The 23,978-nt window shown below is 38.8% G+C and overlaps 1 protein-coding gene across 1 annotated transcript in view; it reads left to right on the forward strand.

The window, feature by feature from the left end:
- The first annotated feature begins 1,999 nt into the window (after positions 1 to 1,999).
- The window catches only part of LIN28B (lin-28 RNA binding posttranscriptional regulator B), a 117,128-nt gene continuing 95,149 nt past the window's right edge, over positions 2,000 to 23,978 (forward strand). The window contains exons 1-2 of the mRNA XM_077811692.1: positions 2,000 to 2,033; positions 11,519 to 11,703. Of these exons, the coding sequence (XP_077667818.1) occupies positions 2,000 to 2,033; positions 11,519 to 11,703 (219 nt within the window). The remainder of the gene's footprint in view (positions 2,034 to 11,518; positions 11,704 to 23,978) is intronic.

Genomic DNA, 23,978 nt, shown 5'->3' on the forward strand with positions numbered 1-23,978 from the left:
CCTGCTCCCATTTAAATCAGTGACTAAATTCCTATTGGCTTCAGTATGATGCAGTAGAATATATGACGACTAGTTTTTTGTTTATACAGTTTTAAGAATTAATTTAATAGAATTAAGATGTTCAGACTTTTGAAGTTATTTTTATAAGCTAGCATTTCTTACAATTATATGTCAAGACTTCTATAGCCTATTAAGAAACAATTAACACCAAGTCTTTTAGAACAGTTACATCCCATTTACTTTCTGTATAATAATCTATTCTGATGCTTATGATATCCACATATTTATATACATGTTTACAAATACATTGAAGTGACAAAAACAAGGTTTTTTTTTAACCCTATCCAATTTTCAGAGTACCAAACTCGGTAGTTACTGCAATTCTTAATATATTTCTTTTCCAAAGTATTTTGAATCCTCCCATAAACTAAAGCACATCACTTGTCAAAGCCAGGAAAGGATCTCTTACTCTATGTTTGCATATTTCATTATGCTGCATAAATAATGTAGCTAAATCCGAGAGACAAAAGCCACACAGCTGCAGGTTGGCAGAAGAGACAAGTAAAAACAGGGATTGGGCTGTAATAGTTGAAGGTGTAAAAGGAAGGATAAGTTTAATATTAAATTTATAAACTGCTCTACTGGAAAACAAAACTTGATATAGATGATCACAAAAAAAACCCCGAAAAACAAAAAACAAAACAGAGACCAGTTGCTGGTGTTATTTCACTGCAAGGGAAAACAAGCTGGCTATCACCTTTTCTAGTTGCTGATGCTGTATAGAAGTGGGGTTAACTAGAGGATAAGAAGTTAATATACAGAAATTTGATTCTCACTTGTCTTTGGCTGTTCACACAGTGAGAGAAGGAAGGTGGAGATTCCACATTTGTAGGAAAAGGCTAGAATCAACAGTCAGGACATGATCTCCAATTGCAAAAAATCTCAATTTTCTTTAAAGGAAGAAGAGATTTAGATTCACATCCAAATAGAACATGAAGTGGTTTATTTGCTTTGGATGGGTCTTACTTAAGGTAGAGTGTATAAAAATCAGGTAGAGGGAGACAAAAAGGACATAGGCTGGTAGCAGGTGAGTTTGTGTATGTTCAAATCTATTAATCTTCCTTGCTCTAAATAATCTGCACAGCCTGAGCAACAAGATTACTCTAAACAGAGTCAGTGGCTTTCCTTGAGTGTCTCTCACTATCTACTGTACTATGTTACTGCATGGCATTTTTGCTGTCATTATTATGCTATGAAATCAGATAGATCCTGCTTAATTGGAAGTGGACCAGAAATACATCTAGCACCAACAAAGCCATATTGTGTGTTGGTCTCTGATCAAATATTTTTGTTAATTTATTGAGACTTTGTAAGTATTGGTTTAAAATGCAAATGATTGTCTGGGATTTTACTAGTATTAAAGGGAAGGCATTTTCCTACTGATTCTCTTAGGTTGTTACTATGACCTATAATGTTTAGTACAATTTGACCAAAAATTTATTCCAAGATACTTCCTTTGAAATATATGTAAAGACACAAATTGATTGAATTTTTTTAAATGATTTAAGGTGTACAATTTAAGCATGGCAAAGCCAACAACCACTAGTACTTGAGTTACCTATTGCGATGAAATATTGATAAGTGAAAACAACACCTTGCAGTATCCAGCAAATCTGTGTATTTGTCTACTTCCTCATTAACTTGTATAAAAAGATTATTAATGGGGCAATGCCTTTAAAGAATGGAGAAGGCCCCCCCCTTTTTTTTTGTAACAGGCTGATTGTTACCTCTTGGTTATCTAATTGTGGTTCTGATGAGCTAGGTAAGTCGCAAACAGTTAAAAAGTTTACAGGTCACTTCACAGAGTCAAAGCCCTGGCATTTTATGGCCTTCTAATGAGCCGTTAAACTGGAGAAGGGGTAATTAAATACTGTGCTCTAGTACAATTTGCCGGCTAGTACTGACTTCAGCTCTCTGATTTTAGGTTCCTTAGAAGACGATGAGGTCATTCAAGAAGGTCTCCTCGGGACCAGGTCAGTCTTTTTTTTTTATAAAGTCTTACATGGCTGACTTTTCATATATGATTGGGGAATTGGTATTTGATAACTACTTTATGCCTCCCACTGTCACAACAGAATATACTGTAATGAAGCTAATATCTGTCTGGAAAAGTGCGATTGGACTCGAAGAAAGAATTTCATTCAGTTTTCTCCAAGGTTTAACTTTGGAATTCTTGATTGGTCTAACGATTTGTAAATGGATTTTTTTTTCTGGGCTGGGGGCAAAAGGACAGTATAGAATGTTTATTCCCAGGTGTCATCTTGTGAGCCTAAATAATGGATTTAAAGACATCTTGAAATACATTACAGAATTACTCTTAGAAGAAATATGGTGTGTCGCAGCCATCTCTAACAGGTCGAGTTATTAATGATAAAAAACGCAATAGTTTTTAAGTACTGTATAACAAACATATCAACAAGTAAAAGGTCAGTGCCCATCTTTTAGCGATATTAAATTGATTTTTAATGCAGCAGCAATGTAAACATGTTATCCCGCACAGTCCTCACATTCATAGACAATTCCTACCTACATCTATTTTTGAGGCAGTACTATACGTTGCCAAACCCTGTTTTTGGCATATGAAACTGGAGAAGAACAAAAAAAAAGCCTCAGAGTTCACTGATCTTGGTCAGGTTTCATTAGGCAGTATCCATTGATTTTATTCCCTGGAAGCTGTGCTAACAAATCCTGTATTTCACTTTGCAAATGGTCACCTGGGAAAACTCATTGCCCAACTACTCTCCCTACAGCAACACCCGCTGTTCCCAGTTTGTTTCCCCATTTGTCCACTGCCTGCTGTCTGGCTCCTTAGAACATGTACTACAATAGCCGCGTCAGGAGAAGGGGTGACCATATTCTGTTGCTTACCTTGGTTTCAAGAGTTTGCATAGTTGTATGTAGCCTGCGTCCAGCCCTGCTTGGGCTCTGTAGCGTTGTTGGGTGCTCTCCTGTTGCCCACTGAAGTTTAGTGTTTTTGGCTCTGTTCCGAAGTTGCTACTTTTTTGTTAGGCGCATGCCTGTTAGGGATCTGTAAGGTGCTCCTGACGTCACTCAGACTAGCAAATAAAAGGGGCCGGGGGTCCTCTGGTGCGATCCTTTATCCTCCTCCCTGGGGCACTGAACACATACCGCTGAGTGAGGCTTATGCAGCGCCGCGGCACAATGGTCTGGGAATTCCGTGCATGCTTAATCACGAGCTACATCTTGTGCTTAAGGCAATGGCTTTGGTCAGCTATAGCCGTTCAGAATAGTCAGTGGGCAACAAGCGTCCATAGCATCCAGCTTCTCTGTACAATCGAGAGCTGCATATGTATTTATATGCACCACATAATACAAACCCACCTTCAGATTATACCTCCATCTAGGGCCCGATCCTGCTCCCTTTGGGAGTGTTGCTGTTGACTGCAGATGGGAGCAGGGTTGGTCCCCTAATCTCTGTAGCAATATATTGTAGTATGCGCACGTGCTGTTACTAAAATGGGTAACGGAGACTGGTGTGTCTACCTGCCAGTGGGCGGGACAGCCTTAAACACACACAGTCCCGCGCTCTCGTTCCCTCTCAACCCAATGTTTACTGCCATTGCTATGAAACTTGAAAAAGCAATAGGAGCTTTGAGAAGCAGCTGCAAACTTTAATTTCTAGGCTTCTCTTCCTTTCCTTCGTTCCCGAAATGAAATGTAGGGAAGCATATACAATGTCTCCTTATGTGCCATCTATTTTGAGTATTTTTGACAGTGAAATGCAAGTGGTCTTACAAAAGCGAGACTCTTCTGTAGGGCTTGTTTTCCAAATATAACCACGTTTTCCGCAAGTTACTGATGTGGCGCCTCCTTAAATCTAACCATGGAAGCAGTCCTTATGAGTCCTTGCAAATCCACAGCTGAAAAACTGCTAATGTACATGAGGCCACAGCCTGCAGTGAGCTCTGGAAGGGCTCTCAGTGTTCTAATGCCCTTGGATTACATCTAGGATTAGAGCAGTTTCTGGTATTTTAATAATGCCTCTCCAAACCATCAGAATTACAGGCAAAAATGCAGAGTGCATTGTTAGCTATTCCAGAATGTTTACAGTATCACTTTTGATATCAACATTCATTTTATTTTTTTACTATCAAATATTTCAAATCACCTATTTTAAACCTTCCTCCCCCAAACTATGGTTATTAATTAAAATAACACCACCTATGGATGGAAAAAAATAAAACACAGGCTTTAAGATATGGAATATTTTAGTCAGGAATGCGGAGAAAATCGTGGTTCATAAATATTTGTTAACATATTAAAAGTTCAGATTTAAAATAAACTTTAGGTATATTCCAATCATTCAGCTACCTCCTTGAGATGTGACACATCCTTTAAAAACATTAATTCATCAAGTTTTTATATACGTCACTATTTTCCACTGCAGTGTGACGTCAACTTTCTATAACAACTTGTACAAAATACAAATGGCAGAAAAAACTATCAATTTTTATGATTAAGTATTTAATAACTTTTGGAAAACAATGGAAATATTTAACGGTCCGTTAAACTAATCGATAATTAACAATAAAATAATTAAAAAGTGTAAATAGCGACGGTATTGGCATAAAATGTTAGTCACTTAATATTCATAGATGTATACAAGTGTATGTTTGAATTTTTCGTAGTTTATAATTATGGAGAGAACGATTCAATCGTAACGAGGTTTATTTATTTTAAAATTTAAATTAAGTCTAAGAAGCATCTTCGGTTAAGAAGTATAAACTTACACACACACAAAAAGAAAAGGAGGACTTGTGGCACCTTAGAGACTAACAAATTTATTTGAGCATAACCTCACGAAAGTTTATGCTCAAATACATTTGTTAGTCTCTAAGGTGCCACAAGTCCTCCTTTTCTTTTTGCAAATACAGACTAACAGGGCTGCTACTCGGAAACTTCACACACACACACACACACACACACACACACACACACACACACACACACACACACACACACACACACACACACACACACACACACACACACACACACACACACACACACCCCCCCCCCCCCGAAGTTATTTACAGGTGTTAACTTTTATAGTCGGGACATCGGAATCTTCGAAAGGGGTAAGGAAATCACCGTAAACAATAGTGAAATGGGGAAAGGAAGAAAGATTCCCCCCTTTTTAAAAAAAGTGTTTTATTCATTGGAACCGCTATAGCTGATTTAGGGCGTTGTTAAATTTCCTCTCGCTGTTTTTCTACACACAGCCCACGTTTCCTGACATGAGGGCAGCTAAGGAGGAGTCTTCAAAGCTAAAGGAACAAGTAAAATTGACAGAGCTACCTAGATACAACAGGACAGGCAGTCTTTGCAACAAAGACAGCTAGCCAGCTCGAAGTGGTCGTTGTATTGCAGGTCAATAATGGAAAGTGGTTGCGGTGGAGGGATTATATAGGTAATAATTGGGATCTTCACAGAATGAAGATTTGAATATGAAAAGCAGCCATACCAACCTCTCTTGCATTTCAAATTAATGCATGGAATGCATTAATGATCCCAGAAAACTCTCCCGGAAAAACTAACGCTGAGGGTTAAAAAAAAAAGAAATGCGTGTGAGAAAGGAGATCATTGCCCTGGCCCCGTTTCTAATGAGCGCTGGGGTGCCGAGGAAACCCCTGCCCAGGCTGCAGCGGAGAAGGAACCAGAGGACAATTTTGGCGCCTGCGCTGCAGGTGAGACCATGGGCTCGAAGAGCCTTTGCACCCGCTGATATTTTCTCTCACGCCGTGATCTTACCCCCTTGCAACTCCTCTGGCGAAACCGTTCGACATGACACGACACCCGATATACTACCGCCCCGACCGGGCAGTCTGACTGTGAAGAGAAACACGGTGTGGAGCGGGGCGGGGCGGGAGGGAGAAGGCGTTATTTCCCCGACACACAGACTCTGGGTTCCTAACGTGAGGGCTCGGGAGGAATCTCCAGAACTAAAGAACAGGAGGACTTGTGGCACCTTAGAGACTAACCAATTTATTTGAGCGTAAGCTTTCGTGGGTTACAGCTCACTTCATCGGATGCATCAAAGCTTACGCTCAAATAAATTGGCTAGTCTCTAAGGTGCCACAAGTCCTCCTGTTCTTTTTGCGGATACAGACTAACAGGGCTGCTACTCTGAAACCATCTCTAAGGCTGGCAGCGTTACTGGGACAGACCCGATCCACTGGGACAGACCCGATCCACTGGGACAGACCCGATCTTCCTAGCAGGGAGCAGGTTCTGTGAGTGGGGAATTCGCCATCCCAGGAGAGCTTTTTTCCTCAAACATGCAACTCCCCCCGGGCATCCCTGCCGGTAACAACCTGGAGAGGACGGGCTCTCCCTGAAGCCGAAGGGGCTGGACTGGGCGGCCCCCCAGCGCCAATGAGAGAGCCACCGTGAACCACCCCGTGACAGGTCCACTCCGCTTAGCGCGGCTCGGGCGGGACCTTGCGGATCCCCCTCACGTGGGGAGGGGCCGAAAGTTGGCTGGCTGGGTGGAAGCAGACCCGGGTTGGCTAGAACCGGGAGGTGCCCGAAAGGCGGGAGTCCACCGGCTCTCACGTGGGGCCAGGCTTGGAGGGCGCCGTCGCGTCTGGTCCCTGCCAAGCGGGTGAGTTCCGAGGCAAAGCCAGGAGCGCCCCTCAGCCAGGTCCTGGAACCGGGCTCCACGTGGGGGAGGAGAGATGGGTGGGTGACTTGACCCGACCAGCCCCAGTGGCGCTGCCCCTCCCCCTCGTTTTCGGAAGAACCGCAGCAGCGGCGGATCTGGTTTTAATAGAGACCATCGCACCAAGCACCAGGCACTTCTGATCTGCACGAAAAGAAAGGACACCAAGCGCGGCGCGCGCGGGCTCCCTCTTCCCCCGCAGCCACACCGGCACGGTTGAGTGAAATGGGCCGTCGGGGGAGGGGAACCTGGGGCTTCCAGCTCTGAGTGATGATAATAGTTCAAACAGAGAAGCCCCCACCCCCTTTTCGATGCGGTTATCACAGGGCAATGGCAGAGGCGCGCGCTCCTGCTTTTCTTGATTAGCGACCTGAGCAAAACTACAAAGTGTTTTCAAAACATGGTAAATCGAAGTTATCTTAAGAGCTCAGTTTTCACAGTGTTAAACATGAGTTTTGATCCAAATACATGGAGGTGGGAGGAGTGGGAAAGGGTATTAAAAGAAATCGGAAATGAGAAAAAAATTAAAACCAGAGAAGTTTTAGAAACATGACAAATTAGAAAACAGGCACCCAGAGCTCTGGCCGTTTTGATGCCAAAGGAGTCCTGGGACAGCTTCATGAATACGTTTCTTTCTCCGCGTAATTATCTCAACGAAAAAGCACGTTTTCTGTGGGGAGAGCAAGTCGATGTTAAAGACAGCGGCATCTTTCTAACGCCTGAAATATGACCATGATCCTGGAATTCCCCCGACCTGGGTCTGCTTAAAAAAAGTGGGTGTTTGTGGCCGATTGTTTGTGAATGAATTTTGGAAGGTTTTTGAGAGTTCCCAGCTGGCAACAGCTCTCTACCTTCCACAAAACTTGAAAGGCTGATGTCCTTTGCAGGAAATGAATGAGTCGATAACATCTGACACCAGTGACCAGTCCGGTGACCCCAACCTTAATTCCAGTAATACTGGAGGCCTGGAAATCTCAGTAAAGACCACTTGCAAATCTCCCCCCTCCCCAACGCGCGTAATTTACACAATCAGCATTTATTTTGTAATGTAGGAAATCCTTTCAACTAGCTCTTATACTTGCATTCAGCTTTCTTTTGCTGTTTTCACACTCCTCCCTTTACTCTGATAAAAAGCATAATACTGTATTGTTTTAAAAAATATCAAACTATCTGGAAACAAAGGACAGTTTCTCCATAAAAAAACAACGACCTGGGTCAACTTATTTGCGTCCAGTATCAGTAAACCCAAGAGCCTAGTCTCCATTGCATTTTTCAGCCAAATGCGGATAGAGGAGACCAATCTGAGAAAAATACAGACTCTTATAACAGATACTATTTTAAAAAATCATATATATATAGATGCCTCCTGGTTTTGGTAGACATATCAAATAGTTGATAGATATTTTCATATATACACTACATTCGTTTTCAATCTTTTTGCAGAAAAAACGCTTTAAATATTTGTTCTCTCCAGCTGCCCTGCTTTTATTTTTCCATTGATTATATCAGAATTGAAATTATATATAGTAGTTCATATATATAGATAGATAGATATAGGAAATATTTAGTTTTTAATCTTTCACGTAGATAAAGTGAGTTGAATACTGATTTAACTTAGTAAAATAATTGCATTTATTAGGAAGTGGAAACGAAAAAAGGAATGGTTTATTGCACAAATGTGTAAAGGCAGGTCAGTGTAGGAAGTCGACCTCCACTGTTGAAATAACCTATAGGAAATTTACGGTTGAAGACTGCAAAGGAATTTCAGGATTTAGAGCTTCTGCTCCACTTGCCAGATTGCTTGTATTTTTACACTTTTGCCCACCCCCTTCTCTTTTTACCAAACGTTCAACTGGGCACCTTGTTATTTCAAACAGAAATTAAAGACAAAGGAAAGCGATTTATACACTTTCCTGAAAAGCAACAAAAAGAGTAAACAGGCCTATCAGAGCAAAGGGGGTTTGCTTAATTGGGCAGACTGAAACAGCAAGTGCCTTGAAATTTTATAAAATACAATTGTACAAGATCTGGGCGGATCACAGTTTGTTGTTTTGGCTTTTTATTTATTTATGTTTGTGTGGATGGGACAGGAGGGGTAATGCCAGAAAATAATCAAAAAATAATTTAACCCAGTGTCCTCAGATTTTAACAAGGTATAAACTACCTTTTAAATGTTACAGGGGCAGAAGTGTCACCAAATCTTAGTTTATGATTGTGTAGTGCCTGTGAATAGGATGTTTACTGACAAGAAAAAATGGGCAATGTGATTTTATATTTTTTATGCCTACCCAAACATATACTGTATATTTATCCATGTTCTTCCCCAGGAAGAAAAGGAAGGAAATAGGCATTTTTGATAAGTATTTTTTCTTAACATATTAAAACCTATTATTTGAAATACGTGGGTCGCGAAGTACAGTAGTAGAAATAACACATTGTTCTTTCCTACTTGTATACCTGAGAGAGGTCCAAAGCCAAGGGAATTCGTGAAGGAACACGTGAAAGCTGTATCAAGCCAGTTAGATTTTTTTTTTTCTTTTATGTGCTTGACTCTCCCACCCACTAGTAGTGGAGATTTAAAAGTGCAGTCTCCAGGCCAGCATTATTCCTCTTCTCTTTGTCTTCTTCCTCCTGTTTTTTTTTTTTTTTGTCTTCCTCCTGCCTAGCAAATTCTCCTGTTCTCTTTCAGCCTTTCCTCCTCCTCCTCCTCCTCCATCATGCTCCTGGAGAACAATCGCTGCTGATTGAGGTTCACTCTAATGCTAGGCTTGAAAACTGGGCTCTTATTTAGGAAGTCATTAATCACATCTCCTCCCCCGGAAAGAGATGGCGGAGAAACCTGTGAAGTGCAATCCCTCGCCCCGTCCCCCTCCAAAAATGTTTTGAAACGCTAAACCTCAACACATTCTGAACCATATTAAGGTGATATCGCGTTTCCGGTACGCGTTTCTTTTGAATATGAAATAGTCATGTGAAACAAAGGGAGGAACACTAGCGATTCTCTGTGTATATGTTGAGCCCAAGTGTGCATATGTTTCTGCGTACAGTACATATAAAGTTTTCCTGGCAACCTAAGTAGGTTAAAATAAGGTGACCAGCGTGTTAAATTCCCTGAAGCAGTCGAATTTTGGCTAACGTGTCTACAAGAAAATAAATACAAGGTTAAAAGGCAAAAATACAGTTATAATTCAAAGGTGTTTAAATGCCACTTTTATTAAGGAAGTAGCAACACTTGCAAATATGTACATATTTTTTGTACACACGGCAATGTGTGTAGTAAGGTGTGTATCTGTACAGAGTGCACATATGGTTATGCATGCATACATAGTATATGTGATCCTGTATACATATTTGTGTGTCTATTCACATAATATATCTCCTCCCTATGACAGTTTATATATATATATATATATATATATATATAATCTCAGTTGTATGTCTAGGGGTTGGATGTAACTCCATATGTAGCTATACGTGTATCTCTACACATATGTGTAAATACACACGCGCACAGAAACCCCCAAAATACGTCATCTTGATTTCCCGTGGAGTGTGCAAAGTAGCTGTAAGACAAGTTCGTATTTGAATTTTCTTGTTCATTCATAAATTATTTTGGTGTGTCAGCCTAAGTTGAAATGGCGATTGGCTACTTCAGACTCTTGCCAACCCCTTAAGGATCTGATGTGAAATTAGTCGCAAGAAAGCATGTAATTGACAAAGTCACGTGTGCGTAGGGGGCCAGAAACTGAGGGAGAGACAAGGGGAAAAATCAAAAGAGGGAAAGCACATTAGACCATGCGAGCTAAATTTGTGATCGTTCAAAATCAGGATGTTAGATTGATGCAGAAGACCACTTCGATCCAAAGGGAAAGTTTTCATCTCACGAGTTTGGAGCAGAGGGCCCGTGGGGCAACATGGCCGAAGGTTAATTTTCTTATTCTATTGTTTTTCTATTATTTTTTTCTCTCTCTCTCTTCCCCTCCCCCTCTTTATTAACCCCACTAGGCACCATTCTTTTTTTTTTTTTTTAATCGGATCGCGCAGAGGGGCTTTCTACAAACCTATTGTTACGGATTTCCAAAAATGTTCCGTACCGCCCACACCGATTCACACAACTTGAAAAGCTTTCATGGGGCTATTGTTTGAATTGTTCCTGTACGATTAAACACAGTTTCAGTGGAGGGATGCGAAAACGTTTGTACACCTGTCCCCCCAACTTTAACTGAAAGTGATTCCAAGGGGGGGGGGAGGTGGATGCACGTTGGAAAATAGTACTGGATCCGCCGCTGTATGTGCAATAACACGTTGTTGTGCAATCTGCCCCTTTTTTGCTCATTCCCTCTCCACCCCCACCCGCGCTTTGCAAGAAGAGAATAATTTAGCTGAGCATTTCTGTTGGAAAATGGGATCGGTCCTAAACCAGCAATATACAAGTAAAGTATCGCGTTTGCGGTGTAGTATGGCTGAAAGTCGGCGTAAAATGGAAAAATACACGTATATACAGAAACGTGGGCTGTTCCGGGCGACAGAGAGCGAGCATATGCTGGGTTTCCTCTCTGTTACCCTGGCTGCTTTTTGGGTTGTGTGCTTTTTTTAAATGGTTTTCTGTGCAGGGAAAGAAAACGGGTTTATTTTGTAATGTGCGGGTGTGTGGGGGTGGTTGTTTTTCTCCCCTCTGAGCAATCCCTTTGTACAAGGCAAAGGACGTTTACCAGAATTTAACTCTTTGCTTTGCATCGTGTGTGTGTGTGTGTGTGTTTTTTTCCCCCTCCTCAGCAGGGGCGAGTAAAGGTGGAGACGAGCCCGGGAAGTTGCCAGAGCAGGAAGAGGAGGAATCTCAGGTTTTGCATGGAACAGGCCATTGCAAGTGGTTCAATGTGCGAATGGGATTCGGGTTCATCTCCATGATCAACCGGGAAGGAAACCCTTTGGAGTCTCCAGTTGATGTTTTTGTACACCAAGTAAGACCAACTTTTGTCTCCCATCTTCTCCCCCCACCCCACCCCCCATCCCCTTTTTTTTTGGGTTGAGTTCAATGGTGATCGAGTTACACTGGAAGGGAAACAATCAATCTATCGTTCTAGATATTTAAATGCATCTGTATATATGTAATAAAAACTGCTCTAAGAAGGGGTTCTATCTACATCAGCCCATTAAAACTCAAATAAGATCAGCATCCATAGTTGGTGGATTGTGCAAAAGGATATTTTATCTCTTCACAATGCAGGGCTGGGGTACAAACTTTTCTTTTTGAATTCTTTTTTTTTTAAATAATCTCATATCCTGTTTTTGATAAGGTTTAAACTTTTCAGCTATGTCATCTGCTCAGGAGCAGATAGGTCCTTCCGTGCAAAGGTGATAAAAAATATACACAGAAAAGGAGAAATAAATATATTCATCAATTAGGTCTGTTGTGAACAAATATTTTTTGTAACACTCTTCTTGTAGAATTAGACATTTTTTAAAAGTAGTTCATCCCAGATTAGTTGGTGAGAAGTAAATGTAATTAATAGGTTTATTTTGCAATGATACAGACATGAAAACATCCCTCTGATAATACATGACTCATCAAACTCTGTGTGTATGTGTGTGTGTGTGTGTTTGTTTGTTTGTTTTAAAACTCCCTTTTGGAAAACATATCTAGTAGTAAATAAGACTAAGGACATTGTCTCTTTAAAGACACTGAACATAAAGATGTGTCCATTGTTTATATTTTTAACATATCTAACTGGTATCTAGAGCCTTATTTTGTACATGGAAACTCTAAGACAAATGTCTTCATTTGAAAAAGTTTCAGCTGCAAGAAATGTTAATCAGGAAGTTTAGAAAACTTCTTCCAAGGTTATTGATGTGATTTGTGAGAAACCAGTGTACCTAGATCTCCCACATGCTTGTATTAGTCCCAAATTGCAAGAATGACATTTTGAATTTCATCACCCTTCTGAGTTGATCAGACAAAAAGAGAACAATATCTGCAAAGTAAAGAGACTGTTTCAGGCTGGGTTATGGCCATGTCAGGAAAGCTAAAGGCATCTTAACTTTTCACGTTGTTGTCCATTTCCTATGACGTTTACAATGATTTGGGGGAGGTTTTGTTACGTGATATTCTATCTTGATGGTCTAGTTTTATTCCATATATTATTGTACGTTTGGGCTCATTTTCACCATTCACGTTTAAGGAATATATACTTAGGATGAAGCTGATAGGAGATAACTGAAACAAGAAACAATGCTTGCTGGTGTGTTGCTTTGCTTTGTGGTGGTGTTTGGGTAGATTTTTGACCTTTTTGTGATATGTCCTCCCCTGCCTCCAGGGTCTACTCATCCATATTGTCTGTTTGTATGTGGAATTAAGTATAACTGTGAAATGAAATAGAGCTTTTATTTTTAATGTAAAAGGAATACTTTGTTTTTACATTCTTACACTTCCTGCTTCGCACTGTCAGGCATGGATGAAGCAGCTCCTTTCCTGCTGCTTTTCATGAGACTGAATTACTGAAATCATTGTCAAATCTGATTGCTATCAGTTTCCTTGCCTTTTTTCCCCTCTGAACTGTCTTTAGGTCATTAATTGCTCTTTGTGATTACATAAATGTATTTTAAAGATGAAAGAAAGAAAAAAAGTTCTCTTTGTCTAATACCCTGGCATATTTTGTTCTCCTTGCTCCTCTAATATTAAAAAAAACAAGTGTTTAAAGGATAGCAAATTGATTAATAAAATAAAATATTTGAAAACAATATTCTTAGAACTGTGTAACTGCAGAAAATGTTAAGTGATCATATTATGTGCTATTGATACACACTTTAAAGTAAGTCATGTGTAATTTACTTACACAATAGAAAATATTCATAGAAAGTCAAAAGATAATCAAATAAAATTGTAGGAAATGTTGAAGCCAGTTTGTATTTTGTGTCACATAGAAGATGGGGACATTTAATAAGCCAATAAGTGAGTTATGCAGGAGGAAATCATTTCAAGCGTAAATGTTTGGAGATACTGAACTAATCTACATGTCATAAATATTTGTATGGATTTACAGATTTCTGCTAGTACACAATACCATAAAAGATAGTATAGCTAATTGGTTTAAACTGTGAACCTCATTAATAATTTTGGATTTTTCTCAAATATATGTCTTAATGCACTAATTTATCAGTGGTTCATAATTAATTGCTCTCATTACACCAAAGAAAGTATTTTAATATATCCCACTTTGTTTTTTCTTGGTGAAATATTCATTAAATGCAGGGCTTATGGTGACATTAGTCTCTTCTCTTTCCCAAAGCTTTAATATAATGGGGGGGATTATAAGAGGAGCAACGCCTAACTCGGGTTGAGTTTGAATTTCACATACTTCATTATTACAGAATAATTGTGCTACTTGGCTAGCTGATTTGAAGGTGACAGTAGCCACTGGTGGATAGATAGCCACAACAACATAAGGCCCTTTTAAAATCTGAAATGTTATACAAAGAAGAGATTGCATGCTGTTAAAATAGAGTCTGGTATCTGTACGTTCAATGGGCCCCATCCTCCAAAGCTGTACTCGTGCAATTAGGTCTTAATCATTTGACTATTGAAGTCAGAAATATTGTTCATGTGAGAAAGGGTTTGCAGTCATATTATGAATTTGTCAGGATAAATATTGCTGTATACTATTTTAGAACTATTGTGTCTTCTACTACAGCACATACTTATGTACAGGGCTTGTCATACATACAACTAGACTTTTTAGATACTATGTATCAGAGAATCCTACAAATTAAGAATAGGAAAAACCCACATAATTTAGGTTTCAGAGTAACAGCCGTGTTAGTCTGTATTCGCAAAAAGAAAAGGAGTACTTGTGGCACCTTAGAGACTAATCAATTTATTTGAGCATGAGCTTTCTTAGTACCTATACAGGATTGCTTATGCAGGATTGTTCCCTACAAATACACTTCTAGTGTTTTGTCTAGCCGAGCTTTAAATATTCCCAATGATAAGATTTTCCATCCCCTTCACTTGAGAAATTGTTCAAAGCCTAAGAGATTTTGCTGTCAGGAAGACTTTCCTGATATTCAGTCCAAATTCCCTTTAATGATTTCATCCTATTATACCCACTTCTATTTACTTGTAGCACTGTAAATAATTTATCTCCCTCTGTGGTGTTTACACCCCTCAATTATGTGTGCACTATAATCATGTTTTCCCTTTGTCATTGGTTAACTAAGCTGTGCATATTTAGGTCTTTTTTAGAGCCCCATACTTCTTTAAGTCAATGGAAGTTCTGTGCATGGAACAGCTGCAGTATTGAGCCTTTAACTCTTCTTTTTAAGTTATTCCCTTCAGCACTCTGATTTTGATTGATCTTCTCTGAACTACCTTCGGCTTGTCATTATCTTTCTGGTAATGAGGTACTCAGAGCCAAACACATTATTTCAGATGGAAACATACCAGAGGTCTCTCTATATTTATATATTATAATTAAAGTAGAGTACATTTGTAAACATTTACACTCAAGTCCTTTTCAGATTTGGTTTGCATATGCCTGTCCATGTATTCAGCATCTTCATGTTGATCTTTTGTTTGAGCTATTCATTATTTCCAGAAGGAAGTTATAGAATAGTTAGCCTGTTTGTTTCTGAATCACTCTTTACTCAAATTGCATTAATGGGACTATCATTTATTTTTATAAGAGTAAATATAATGGGCCAAATTCTGCATAGTGTAACTATGTTGACTTCAACAGAGTTGTACCATACTGGATTTGGCTCAGTATTGTTGTTCTTCGCACCTTAAATTCCACATTAGCTGCTTTATAATAGATCCTGTCTTTAGTGGGAGATGCGTGTATTTATCAGAGGGCAGAGCTGGGCCTAATGAGTGTGCAATGATAGAAACTTCTTGTGATTCTGCATAAGTTTAAGTACAGCAGTTTAAAAGGTCTACAGTTCTGTAAACTAAAAGGGATTATATGTGAGGTTTTAGCCCCAAGATCACAGTAAAAGGGTTGATGCTTGAAGTTAGTTTAACTGCTGAGATGTTTGTATATAACGTTTTTTTAACCAAGGGGGAGGGGTGAACTCTGACCCACTGTAGGTCCCTTCCAGCTCTAATTATTCTATGGTTTACCTTGGGAAGAAGGTTTAACTTTGAAAGTGCTTAACAAGACTGTTTATGTGATCTCACACACAAAAAAAGAGCAGTTTTTGTTGGTTTTAAATGTAAATAGATGCAATTTATAAGTGTTTATTACACATGAAAACTTCATAACCTTGTGTTCTGTTTCTGAATTTTAAGATCCTTGCCTAGGTGGATTTGTTTAGAAGATGCAGATAGTGGGGATGTCCTATATTAGGGTCTGGTCCTGCAGCCCAAAATTATTGCCATAATGGGATTGATTTTTGCATAAAGATTTTGGGACTTAAAACAGGATGCTTTCTATATCTGTATTTAAATGACCAGCATTAGCTAAAAGCACACATTTCCATCTGAAACTTGTTTTAACTACTATTGTTACACTTAAGTCTACTGAAACTGGAAGAAATCTGAGGATTTTTTGTTTTGTTTTGTTTTTCAGTTACTTCATGCATTTGACCTCATGTTGTATATAGTAAATTGCATTCTTTCCCTTGTTTTAGTGGGTCTTTCACGCAACACTGGAAAGTGATAGAGAGAAAAAAAGGATCAACAATAATATACAATAATAATATACAATGTAATTTTAAAACACAAGAAACAAAAATATTGATTGGGGAATTTAGGGGCTGATATAATACCCCAAATAGAATCTGTTTTCAACTATTGTTTTTAATCACTAGATTTTAAGTTGATTGTCTCTTTAAGATTAGGCACCTGATCATGAATTTCTTTTGTATCCAAAGCTGCTACTGATGTCAACTAGGGCAAGCAAAGTTTTATTGGTACAAGAAATGCAGGACTTGGCATAGTGTATTACATTTAATATCTAATGTCCCTGATGCCAGGGTCTAGATCTTCTCCGTGTGTGTGGGGGGGAAGGTACATCTAGTGATCTAGTACATCTCTTTCTTATGATGATCCGGGCTTGAAAAAGCTTGTATACAGTGACTTGAAGTTTTCATGAGCAAGAGGGGTGAATGGCAGGCTGTTTTCCCCTGCTGCGTGCAACATAGCAGTTCCACTTCGGAGTACAGCAGTCTCTGTGTGAGGCCTGCTGCTCCTAACCTGGCTCCCTGAACTGTTGTTTGGGGGCAGACAAACCCAAGCCCCAATCTAAATAAAAATTGATGGAAGAGACTTGAGGAGCCAGGAGAGAGAAGCCTGTAGGTGAGCAAGTGAGGAGCAAACTGTGTGTCTGTTGGCAACAAGGAGATCAGAGGGAATCAGGCTTGAACTCAGATCTGCAATAAAAAGTCTGGGCCCAGCTATTGGTACTGAGACTTGCTCAGGGGCCTGAGCCCATTCATTGGGAATCTAGCCAGTGGCTTGCAGGGCCATCATGGAATGGTCATGTGGGAGGATTCCAGGAGAAGTGGCAGAGTGGATACCTGATGAGGGATTCCTGGGGAGGAGAGCTGCTTCCTTCAAACCAGGGTCCGGAGTGTACAGGTTGGATGTTTGGAAACAGCTTTAAATTGCTGGGTGGAGGGATTTGTGGTGGTGGTTTAGTTCTGGTAAACCACAAAAAAATCTTAATGAGTGTTTACAACAGCGGCGTATTAATGCCTAGGCCGACAAGGCCTAGGCCTAGGGCAGCAAATTTGCTGGGGCAGCAAATTTATAACAGCAGCCAGAGGCTGCTTCCTGCAGCACTGGTTTGCGCCTTCCGCACCCGGCCCCGCCCCAACTCCACACCTTCCCCACCCCCTCCCTGCCCCTATTGGTCCCCTTCCTCAAATCCCCGCCCCAGCCCTACCTCCTCTCCTGAGGGCGCTGCATTCCCCCCCTCTTCTGCCCTCCTTCGCGAAGCTGTTTCGCGAACAAGCAATGGCAGGGAGCAGGGAGAAACAGGACCTGGCTGCACGCTCACGGGAGGAGGTGGAGCGGACGTGAACTGGAGTGGGGGGTGGGGGCGGCAATTATTTCAGGGCCTAGGGGCGGCAAAATCTTTAATCCACCACTGGTTTACAATGTGATTCACAGTTAACTGAATCAGCCTCTCCTTTGAGAATCCTAGTAAGGGAGCCTTCATCTGTGATAAATGCCTCTGAACAGAATCTATTTACATTTAAAGCTAACATCTTTGTGCGTTTTTAATCTGAAGACACATGCAGTATGGAATTCCATTGAAGTCAGTGGAAAGACTCCCATTGACGTGAATGGAGTTGGATCAGCTCCTGTCATGCTAAGCAATTGTAAATATTATTTTTTTCTAGACGTAAATCACAAATTGTTACACCTTCAGGGGACCTACAGTTGGTCACTATTGGTCCAATTATTTGGGACCAAATGCTCCCTTGCACGAGCAAAGGGAAACACAAGTCTACAGATGCTTCTCCAGAACTTACTTCTCCCTTCCTCCAACTCTGAGGAAGTCTTGCATGAGCTTGGGAGCATGGAAGGAGGAGGACATTCTGTTTGGAACACTTTTTACCCTTCATACAGAGAGGGTATCCAAGCAGATATATGTGCCTACATTAAAAGAAAATCAACTTGGAAATTTTTGTTATTATTTGTCCTGAGGTAGCACGAGGAAGCCCCAGTTAGGGATCAGGGCTCCATTATGTACACTCTACATTCACCTAGTGAAAAGACAACCTTGCCTCAGAGAGCTTACAATCTAAGTAAATCACATTGGTGTGAAAATTTTGTTCCTAATACAATTACTGTAACTGAAAATATATTTCTCTTTCTTTTTTAAGTTTATTTACTTTGTGTTTTGACAGCACATTGTTTAGAATCTGTTTCCCCTGTATAGCCAGTTAGGATGACACCGGTGAAGGCAAGGTCAGACCTTTAGATAGGCTGAGATTCTCAAAGGTGTTTAGACACCTAACTCCCATAGACTCCAATGAAAGTTGGGAGCTTAAATACCTTTGAGGCTCTTGACCTTACTAGTTTGGTGAAAAGCCCATTATAAATATCAACAAGAGAGCAGAAGAACATTTTTATAACATTTCTTAAGGGAATCTAAACAAAATGGATCTGCAGTTTAAAGGATGATTTTCCAGAAACTGGAATTTCTAAAAATGAGTCAATTGAATTATCAATTACGTAATTCAATTGACAGTAATCCTTTCAAGTTTTTCAAGGGTTATTCACTCAGGTCAGGTCTACGCAAGAAACTTTTACTGGTATCATAATATCAGTGAAGGCTGTGTTTCTTTAAGACATTTTTCTACTGCCAAGAAGCCCCACAGTAGACACGATTATACCCATAAAATAGTTAATTTTGCTGGTATAGTTTAATTCATTTGTGAAATGGGTATAAGCAATTCTGGCAACATTTTTTGCCAGTATAAGCTGCATCTCCACTAGGGGAAGGCCAGTATAGCTATTGTGGCAATCTAGTCTAGGGAAGACCTAATCAGGTTCCAGGGTGACACCTCTGCCCACCTGCCTTTCCTCTTCCCTATAGACAGAGTAGGGTTTTTTTTTTCCTTCCATAGATGCAAAATGCTAGGACTGTGGGAGCATAGCTCCAGTTGGGGATGGAGAGCCAGAGTTAGTAGTGCTAACTTTTAAAAGGGTTCCTCTGGATCCTGGAGATCAGTACAGTAGGAGAGGCTGCATCCCTGTCTCCTAAAAGATCCTCTCACCACAGAGGAAGACTTTGAGGAAATTCCGCTAAAGAGTTTCTTAGCCCTTCATATTCCATCCTTTGGGTAGATACGCAGGATGGTAGAGTCCAGCCCAACTCTGACATATCTCTGAGTGTCTGTAGTATCAGCCCTAAACTGTGGCATTTTAATGGATAAATTAAACATATTTTGCTGTTGCTTTAAAACATTTTAAATATGGATTATTGTAATAATGGGAGTTTCTAGATTACCCAGTATTAAAAAATAATAGTTATGTGTACTCTGATTCAATTTAGCTGGTAATACAAGAAAGCTGTCACTAAATCTGTGAAATATTTATTAATTAGTATGGAGAACATAACTCTTGAGTTATTGATCACATTTAGTTCTATGATCATCTCATTTCACAAAAAGATTTTTTTTAAAACATCTCATTCTAATGAATAACTTAAATTATTTCTCCTATAGCTGTATGAATATTAGTGAAGAACAGAATGTAGCAATATTATATTTTCATATTTTAAATATTTTTTACCAAAATTATAGCAATATATTAATAGTTTAGAGCTTGGCCTGTATTTTTTGTATATTTTCCAATTAAATGTTAGTGTTTAAGTTGTTGTTATAATTTCAAAAATACGACTTTATGAAATGACAAGTTTATAATTTGTAGTGTAGTCATTTCCTTTGAGTTGCTTTAAAAAATTCTCTTTTGAAAATATCCTTGTTTCAGTTGCTTTTTATCTATTATCTATTAATTAGGATATTTGTCTTGTAAGAATCACTGAGAAAAGACATAATCAACATTAATTTGGAGTATATGGAGTTGGCTCAAAAAAAACCCCAGAATTCCTTCATTGTTTTTATGGAATGTATACAGCTTTATTAGAAAATATTGGATATTATTATAAAATAATTATACTAATGAGTGTGTATTTTTAATCAGTGAAGCCGACATCAAAGAAATATTTTCCCAATTGAGGTCCTCTATTAATGAGTCACAGTAATTTATAGATACACAGCTTTATTTTTCTACTATAATATTATTATAGTACCACTTGAGGCTCCTTTACCATTTCTGTTATAACTTCCTATTGTTCATGGTTATATCAATTCATATAACAAAGTTATCCCTCAGATGATTTAGCATAAAAGTGCTTTCCTGTGTGTAGTTTTGAACAGACTAAAATAAATACAAACATGGTTGTTTTTGAAGTACAGAAGTCCTTAAAATCTATAAACTAACCCTGTGCACTAACTTGAAAACTGCTCTATGTTTTTTACAACAGCATTTTGTAAGGCGTTACTGAAAAGTCTTGGTCGACTTTATAGGCTAGTTTCAAAAATACAATATTGGCTGAAATATGGGCTTTAAAAACATTTCCTGTGCCTGTGCAGTAATGTCTCAAGAATGCTTACTAGACTTTTGATATTTGGAATGTACAAATGCATATAAGGCCTGATCGAAAACCCACTGAAGTCACCTGAAAGACCCATTGGCTTCTGTAGATTTTGGATCAGGCCCATATAGATTTAATATTTTGACATGTATTGATATCATATATTGTTAAGTTGTGTGGTCTACTCTAAGACATACAATTTTGACATTTGAACAGTTAGCCATTATTGATGTGAAACTAGAAAATAATGAATTGAATGAATCATTAACACATCTCTTCTTATTTCTACATGTCGACCTTTTTTTTAAACTGCCATAAACAATGAGGTCAAGAAATCACATAGATCTATGTCAAAGGGACTGAGCTGAATCGCTGAGAGAAATTCAGGCCTATTATACGTAAATCATTCCACATTGTTTTTCTTAGATATTGCAGCACAGAAGGGCTAAATTCTGCCCACTTTTCTAACATGGGCAGTCCCCTTGACTTTTGAAACCCATTCAATACCTACCCCCAACATGGTGGATTAGGAATGGATTTTAAGCCTACCCTCTGAATTTTCTTGCTGTTATTGATTTAATTCAAATCCTTTGGCTTGGTCATCACTAAAAAGTTAGGTGGACCCAGCAACGTCATTCAGGGGTGTGAAAAATCAACGCCCCTGAGTGGTGTATTTAAGCCAATGTAACTCCTGGTGTAGACAGGGCTGAGTCCATGGAAGAATTCATCCATCAACCTAGTTACCGCCTCTCAGAGAGGTGAATTATTTATGCCAATGGAAAAGCCTCTCCTGGCGGCATAGGTAGTGTCTACACTGAAGCGCTACCACTGTGCTGCTGTTGTGTTTCCAGTGTAGTTTCCTTAATGTTATTTAATCATAGCTTTCTTGTGGTTTAAAGATAGTGAACTGTAGTCTGTCCTGATATAGTCCCTGTGAGGTACATAACGTGTAAATCAGCATCGAGTTTGGTCCAGTGTCTTTAATTCAAATTTGTTTACTTGTCCTTAAAATTATATAATATAAGATGTTGTAGATCACAAGTTCATGAACCAGACTGATCATGTAACTTTTTATATCATGTTTACTACATACTGTTTTCTAGTACAATATATGTGTGCTATGTGTCGTCTCATATGACTAACCTGTCAATAGACCACTAATCTGCCAATCTGCTTTGATACATTAAGATATGCAAAGCTCCCATGCTGATAAGGCATTTTTAGTTTTTTCTGTTGAAAAATTACTTAAGCTCAGAGCATCCTTTCCCACAGGAAGGAAGGATGTCGGAAGAAATTTGTGCGGTGATCCCCAAATGGAATGACACCCTCCACCCCACACATATACATCCTGTTGATGGGAGGAATTTGCCCCTCCAGTGGGAAATGCTATGACTATTGCCACAAACTTGCAGGTCGAACCATGGTGGAGGCCCTGTGCCTCCACACCAGATTTGAGTATTGTGCTCAATATAGTATGTTACTGTATGAATGGATATGTATTTTTATGAAAACGTATGTACATACATCTCTGCATGGTTTTCTGTGTGTTAGTAAGTATATTTTAAACTGCCATTTAAAAAATATTTCTGCAAATTGAACTTTAATATGCTAATGGAAAAGTCAACGGATGTTATTTTGTAATTCTGCAAAAAAATTCGAGCACAAAAACTTTTTTTTTTTTTAATAAATTAATTGGTACATTGTTTTTCACTGAGTGTAAAACTCTTTAGGAAAAAGCAGTCCTCCTGGACATGTTTTCCTCAAAGAAATCAATACCTTTAGAAATAGCATATCATTTTATAGGGAAGGATTTTTTTTTTTGTATTACAGCAGTTTAATTTTTAGTTGTATGTTTTAAAAAGTATGTAGAAAGGAGTGTTTAAATATTACCGTTGTTTATTTTTAAGGAAAACAGGCCATACCATTCAGTGCTTGTCATGCTTGTGTCTACGGGCTTAATCTTGCAGACTTAGTCACATGGGTAGCCCAGCTCATTTGGGATGACCCATTAAATTGAGGACTATTTCTTTGCATAAAGATTTCTAGGACCAGGTTCTAATACCGCAGCATTTTAAACACTAGCCCTTTGGAAAAGCAATATTAATTCTTATGAGAATTTTTAATAGTTTGTCTAATGTTCTAATGTCTTCTGACTTTTCAATAGTTTGTCTAATGTTTTAAATTGTAGACTGATCAGTCTGTTTCTCTTTTTTAATAAGACTATGATTAGAATAATTCTATCTAGGTATCAGTACTGAAAACAGTTCGTTTTTGTGTACAAAGTGATGTAGTGCTTATATAGTCATCTCCGTTTTTTACAGTGCCTGTTTCACTTAGTATTGTTTGTTTAGTTCGCTGTATAACTGGTATATGCACATTATTCAGTAGGGAAAAAGTGAGAGCTAAGCACTATTGAGCTCATTAGATCCTCTGTGAAATATAGCTATAATATGTTATATTCTCTTGAGAAATATTGAGATAATCAACATGAAATGATTGCCTTCTGGTGTATCATGATATCATTATTTTCTAGAGAGATTAATATAGTCCACTTGTTAAATGATTATAAAATTTGAAATAATTTTCTAAAACAAAAATGACTAATGCATCTTAATTTGACTTTTTTCCATAATTAAAACTATCTATTGAAGGTCCAAGACATTTTAGTTAGACTTTAAGGGCCCCATTTTGTTGAAATCAAAAAAGGTAAAATCCTGGCTTCTTTAAAATAGTGGCACAAATGCATTTCCTTCAGTGGGGCCAGGATTTCACCCAAGGATTTTTTGCAGTGACTTCAGTGAGGAAAATGAAGCCTTAAAACACAAGTTTCCTATCAAGTAAGCATTTAGGTTTCTTTATATATGGGGGGTGATTACTCAGTATAGCTCTGTCTATTTCCAGTGGGAGTTTAGTATACCAAGCCCCTCACTTCCTTTAAGTAGCAGAATGAAAAGAAAATTAATTGTGTAGCCATTTCATTTGCATGAACATAAGATTATAATGTAGCACATTTAGCTGTGCATGTGCATTGAAAGTAGCGTATGACCCCCTCATGTTTACATCTTATGTGAGAGAAATTGCTCCTTTGGCTTCCTTTGTTTTGTTCCACCAGGTTCTTAATGGTTAATTTG

This window comes from Eretmochelys imbricata, chromosome 3 (assembly GCF_965152235.1).
Source record: "Eretmochelys imbricata isolate rEreImb1 chromosome 3, rEreImb1.hap1, whole genome shotgun sequence".
Classification (NCBI taxonomy): Eukaryota; Metazoa; Chordata; order Testudines; family Cheloniidae; genus Eretmochelys; species Eretmochelys imbricata.